This window comes from Falco peregrinus, chromosome W (assembly GCF_023634155.1).
Source record: "Falco peregrinus isolate bFalPer1 chromosome W, bFalPer1.pri, whole genome shotgun sequence".
Taxonomy (NCBI): domain Eukaryota; kingdom Metazoa; phylum Chordata; class Aves; order Falconiformes; family Falconidae; genus Falco; species Falco peregrinus.
The window spans coordinates 12,693,000-12,699,448 of NC_073743.1; the positions used below are offsets into that span (position 1 = coordinate 12,693,000).

The following is a 6,449-nucleotide window of genomic DNA, read 5'->3' on the forward strand; positions in this document are numbered from 1 at the left end:
AGTTAACTGATAGAGCCATGCTCTGTTTCTATATGAAGCTATAGGATTTAAAAGTGATTCCAGTGCCCAGCCAATTTTCACTCCTGTAAATGGTTCATTCCAAATATCATCATTTATCCCTGATCTCTTTATTTGTTTTAATTCTAGATTCTCTAGAGATCCTTTAAATGGTGATTTCTTCCAAATCGGACACAATGTTGGCATGCCTAATGTGATTTGTTTCACCTTACCATCTAATGGTAGGTGTGTTGTCCAGGTTCCATCACTTAATGCCCAAACTAAATGTCCTGGACTTCAAATAGTAGTTTTACTACAACTAAACAAAGTTCCTTTCCTAACTGTAAAAGTGCTGGTTAAATTGAGAGTGTTCTTAAGACCTCGACAAAAACAACCATATTTCAAAGCAGCAGCCAACGGAGGAATTCTTTGAATTACTAAGTCTGCATTATTACAATCATACACTTTTTCACATTTCCACCATGGCACTATTTTATTTTCCTTCTCTCCCGATGTAGTTGACCTATCATCTACCCAGGGTAATACTGAAAAAACCTTTCCATCCCAGGTAAAACACCAAGAAGTTCTTGCTATATACTGAAAATGGGAAAATATGGACATAGACCATATAGAGTCCCACTGGTCTACTAACTGGGTGCTCTGGCCAGTTTCGTTACACTTCCATTTCATAACACTTTTGCTCACGTTGATTTTAAATTGTTCATCATAAGAACACCATCCCACAGTCTTAAATCTTCCTATTTTGGTAAAAACATAATTTAACAATTTTTCACAATCCGCCAGACTACCTGGAGTTTCCCACTGTTTTCTAGTGACTTTTACTTGCTCATACCATTGAGTCACTGGCCTCTGTTCACAATAATTGGTTTCATTTTTATGTTCCAGGTTAGTCAAATTCATAGTTAAAATTCCCCATGGAATAGATTCACCTACTGCCCTCGGTATTGGCAAACAAGCAGTGATCTGCGTGATGTTTTGTAAATTGGCAAATTCTTTAATCAATCCTACCATCAAATTTTCCTCAGCCATTTGTTTGGGAATGTCAATCACTTATTCTGTTTCTATTTGTCTTTTGTTCCTGTCCACCAAGTCAGCCCATGATCCCACCAACACTACCGACCAAAAGAAAATCCAAAACCCAATCATAACCTGATATACAAAATTAAACATGTTTCAAAGTCAATTTTTAAGTCTCTGAGTTACGTTTCACAATCTTCCACGGAATAGATGCTTTCTTCATGGTGCTTTCTTCACTCGAGTATAATGTATCCAAGCATCCGATTCTGCAATTTTGATAGCTGTAAAAGTGGTTAGCAGTATCTGGAAGGGTCCTCTCCAGCGCTCCTGCAAAGGTTCGGAGGTCCAAGTCTTCACATAAACATAGTCTCCCGGCTGGAAATCATGCACTGAATTTTCCAGGGGTAAAGGTCTATTTCAAATTACTACACTCCAAATCACAGCCAAAGTTTTCCTTAGAAAAAGCAAATAGTTATACACATCTTGTTTTCCTTTTACATGTATGTTTAGATTTGGTTCTGGAGACTCATATGGTTTTCCATATAATAATTCATAAGGACTGACTGAGGTTCCACTCTTTGGTTGTACTCTGATTCGTAATAACGCCAATGGAAGTGCCTGAGGCCACTTTAAACTGGTTTCTTGACAAATTTTACTTATTTGTCGTTTTAACGTTTGATTCATCCTTTCCACTTTCCCACTAGATTGTGGCCTCCAAGATGAATGTAAATCCCAATTAATACCCAATGCTTTGCTAACACTTTGGACTACTTCAGCCACAAAGTGTGGACCTCTGTCAGAGGAAATTCCAATAGGAACTCCAAATCTCGGAATTATTTCTTGTAATAACCATTTTACAACCTCTTTTGCTTGTGTAGTGCGACAGGGAAGGGCTTCTGGCCATCCTGTAAAAGTATCAACCCCTACCAAGATGTACCGGTACCCATTTTGTCTAGGTAACTCTGAAAAATCTACTTGCCAATAATCTCCAGGTTCTATACCAGATTTCAGTCTACCCATTTGAACCTTTTTCTTAATCACTGGATTATTTTTCAAACATACTTCACACTTTGCAGTTACCATTTTAGCTATTCCTAACATATTAACTGATATTACTTGCTTTCGTAAAAATGTTACTAAGGCTTCTGCCCCCCAATGACGTTCTTGATGTCTCATTTGAATTATTTCTCTCATCAAAAGAGGTGGAATTACTACTTGCCTGTTAGGAGTTATCCACCATCCAGCTAAGTTTTTCTTAGCATTTAATAACTGACCCAATTTGTCATCTTCCTCTGAATATCTCGGTTTTTCCCTGGGAAGGGTTACTGTTTTAGAAGGAATTATTGCCATTTGCAATGCTTGTTTCTTTGCTACTTTTTTTTTTTTATGTTCTATCAGCTAAATTATTCCCAGCTATTATTTTTGTATTCCCAATCTGGTGTGCCTTACAGTGCATGATTGCTACTTGATCTGGCTTTTGAACTGCTTGCAATAATCGTAAAATTTCTGTTTGATGCTTAATGTTTGATCCTTGAGAGGACAATAACCCCCTCTCTTTCCACAAAGCTCCATGGACATGCATTACCCCAAAGGCATATTTTGAATCAGTCCAGATATTTACTCTCTTGTCTTTGCTTATCTCTAAGGCTCGAATTAAAGCGATGAGTTCTGCCTTTTGGGCTGATGTGGTACTCGCCAATGCTCCTGCTTCTATAACTGTAGTCTCTGTTGTTACCGCATATCCAGCGTATGGGACTCCTTGTTCCATAAAGCTGCTTCCATCAGTATACAATTCCCAGTCTGGTCGCTCCAATGGCACATCCTTCAGATCTTCACGACTGGAATAAACATACTCGATGGTAGCCAAGCAATCATGTTCCAGTCGTCCTTCTTCCTGTATGGAACTTAAAAACACTGCAGGATTTACCAGGTTAGTTGTCTTTAGAATCACATCATCTTGTTCAGTCAATACCACCTGGTATTTCATCATTCGGCTGGGAGACAGCCAATGTCCCCCCTTCTGTTCTAGGACAGTTATCACCATGTGTGGAACATAGACTGTTATTGTTCTTCCCAAAGTCAATTTCCGAGCTTCTTGTATGAGCATCACTGTTGCGGCCAGTGCTCGAAGGCAGTTTGGCCACCCTTTACTCACTGTGTCCAATTGTTTAGAGAAATATCCGACTGCTCGCTTCCAGCTTCCTATCCTCTGGGTTAACACGCCCAGTGCAAGGTGTTGTCTTTCATGTACAAACAGCTGGAAATCTTTGGTTAGATCCGGCAGTCCCAAGGCAGGTGCAGACATTAAGGCACGTTTCAACTCTATAAAAGCCTTTTGTTGTTGTGGGCCCCATACAAAGGGAGAGTTCTTTTGGGCCTCGTACAGCGGTTTAGCTATTAGCCCATAGTTCATGATCCAAAGGCGACACCACCCAGTCATTCCCAAAAATGCTCTGAGTTCATGAATCTTTCTCGGCTCAGGTATAGTACAAATAGCTTCTTTACGATTTTTTCCTAATTGTCGTTGTCCTTTTGAAATCTCAAAGCCCAGATATATCACAGTCTGGCAGGCTATCTGGGCTTTCTTTCTGGACACTTTATATCCATTTAGTCCCAGGAAATTCAAGAGGTCAATAGTCACCTGTATACAGGTCTTTCTTCTGTAGCTATCAGTATGTCATCCACATATTGTAGGAGTAAATGTCCAGGCCTTGATTTATCCTGTTTCCAGATTTCAAGTTCCTTTGCTAATTGATTTCCAAAAATAGTTGGACTGTTTTTAAATCCTTGGGGTAATCTAGTCCATGTCAGCTGCATCTTTCGCCCGGTTTGAGGATTTTCCCATTCAAAAGCAAACAGTTTTCTGCTTCCCTTTTCCAAAGGTATACAAAAGAAAGCACCTTTTAAATCAAGCGCTGTAAACCACTGATAATTCTCCCTCAATGCTGTTAACAGTGTATAAGGGTTTGCTACCACAGGATAAATATCCTTAACTATTTGATTTACTGCTCTCAAGTCTTGTACCAGTCTATATTCACCCGAAGGTTTTCTGACTGGTAAAATAGGAGTATTATACTCAGATTCACATTCTTCCAAAATTTTATACTCCAAAAATTTATCAATCAATTTCTTCAATTCCTGTCTCACTTCCGGTTTGATTGGATATTGTTTAATTCTCACTGTTCCTGCGCCTTCCTTCAAATCTATTTTAACCGGTTCTGCTAGTTTCGATTTGCCAGGAATATCTGTTTCCCATACAGTAGGGATCACTGCCAAATCCACCTCCGGTGGAATTTCTTGTTCCTTTACCTTTTCTTGTATCATCAAAACTTCTCCCGTTTTTGACTCGGGTATCTTCAAAAAGAATTCTCCTTCATCAGAAACAATTTGTGCATTTAATTTGGATAACAAATCTCTTCCTAAGAAGGGTATCGGACATTCTGGTACATATAAAAATTCATGTGTAATTATCTTATTTCCAAATTTAAAATCCAGGGGTTGCAGGAATGGCCTGTTTTTGTTCCAGTTTTTCCTTTACAGGTATTTAATAAAAAAATGTTGCTCCTATATCCACTCCCAAATTCACAATTTAAACAACATTTTTTTCCACTTTCTTATTATCAAAAGTTATAGCTATTACCAAATTATCTCTAATAGTTAGCTTACATTCATCCTGCCAATCCTTTCTTTGTCTTAAGTAAAAAAACAAATCCACATCTGGCATTTTATTCCATTTCCCTTCTCTTTTACAATACAACATTAACTGCAAAATAGTGTTATAATTCAGTGTCCCGTTCATGGGCCACTTTTCCTGATCTTCTAATATATATAGTGGCCACCAATTATTACAATATTCAATCATCTGGCTCTTTGGCAAATCCTCATATAAATCCCCCCAATGCGCCAATAAACATCCCAATAGAGAATTTTTCGGGATTTTATCATTTAACACAAGATTACCCAAGCTTTTACTTTTAAACAACGGAGTTAACTTAGTTGCCATGGTGTAATTACCCACAGTACAATACACAATTATCCAACTCTGTCACTCCAATCCGCGGATCCACACTCCACACTCGCTTTCGTTTTCAATTATATGTCTAACTCTTACAGCCACACTCACACTTTCCCACAGTTACTTTAAACAAACATATAACACAATATTATACCTCTTAATTTTCTTCTTAATACACAAACTCACAAAACAACAAAGAACACCAAAAACTTCTAACTTCTTGTTAGAGGCACTACCTTAGAGAACACTATAGCATATAGTTTCTCTTGTCTACACTTTTGTCCAACCCTGCAATAGCTTTCGCTTATGTCTTACGGGCAGACTCCTAGTCCTACCCTGCGCAGCTCTTTCACCGCGTCTGACAGGTAGACTTACTCAGTGGGACTCCAACCCACTGGTGGGACTCCATCCCACTCTTTCCCATACAATTATTATAGTGGGACTCCCCCCCACTTTCTCCAGTGCACTTACTTACTTACTTTAGTGGGACTCCCACCCACTTACTACAATTAAAAAAAGATGTGTCTTACCAAATATCCAGGGAACGTCGCGAAGAGCCTTACGGATCGGGGATCGATGGGTGTCCCCGAGAAATCCTCGGTGCCGGCCGGAACCGATCAGGTCCCCGACTCCTCCGGTCTCCTTCAGCGAGGTCCCATCTGGGTCGCCAAAACTGTTACCGAAATCTTGGAATGAAGAACTTATCGACACCAATGTGATGTAGATAAGCAGACACTTCTTTATTGACGGCCGGGTGCGTGAGCGAGTCCTCTCACGATCAACGCATGCCAGGTCCCAAAATCAGATTCCATATATAGAACTTATTCATACATATTCATTAAGTATTCATGCATAACCATGATATTTCCCGTAAATCATTAACATATTCTCCTCCTATATCCGATTCTGCGCAGTAGAGCTTAGAAAGGTCTAGAAATGGGTCTGGGGTACGATTTGGGTAGGTGGTATATGAGTCAGTGGTTGCGATCTCCCCCTGCCGGAATTACCTTTTACTAAAGTTCACGGTTTCTTGGCAGGCACCTACAAGCTGTTCCAGTCGACTCTCCCCAGTTCCCATTAATCTCATATTCTGACATTTCAATACACCTCTGCGTACAGAAGACTGGTTAAATACAGTGGAACCTTTCAACCCTAGAGTTATTACTACAGTTCCAGGCCCTTCTTCTAGCCTTGGTACAAGACGTACAAAAGATTCCATAACAACTCTTACTGCGTAGCTGCAAGTTTCCTATAAAATTTTTTCCTTATCCTTCTATATTTTAATTCTATTAAATGATTTTATAAAATAAATTAATTAATCAAATAAAATCAATCAATTTTAACTTATTAACTAATCGGTAACAATAGGGTCGTCCATATAAAATTTCAAATGGGCTAA

At 39.1% G+C, this 6,449-nt stretch overlaps 1 protein-coding gene across 1 annotated transcript; it reads right to left on the reverse strand.

The window, feature by feature from the left end:
• Positions 1-1,201: 1,201 nt before the first annotated feature.
• On the reverse strand, positions 1,202-4,497 carry LOC129783126 (protein NYNRIN-like; the record flags this gene model as incomplete). Its single annotated transcript, XM_055792881.1, is given in 3 exon segments — positions 1,202-2,422; positions 2,424-3,693; positions 3,696-4,497. Coding segments are annotated over 3 exon segments (3,042 nt in total), but the record flags the coding sequence as incomplete, so codon positions are not given.
• Between the last annotated feature and the right edge of the window lie 1,952 nt (positions 4,498-6,449).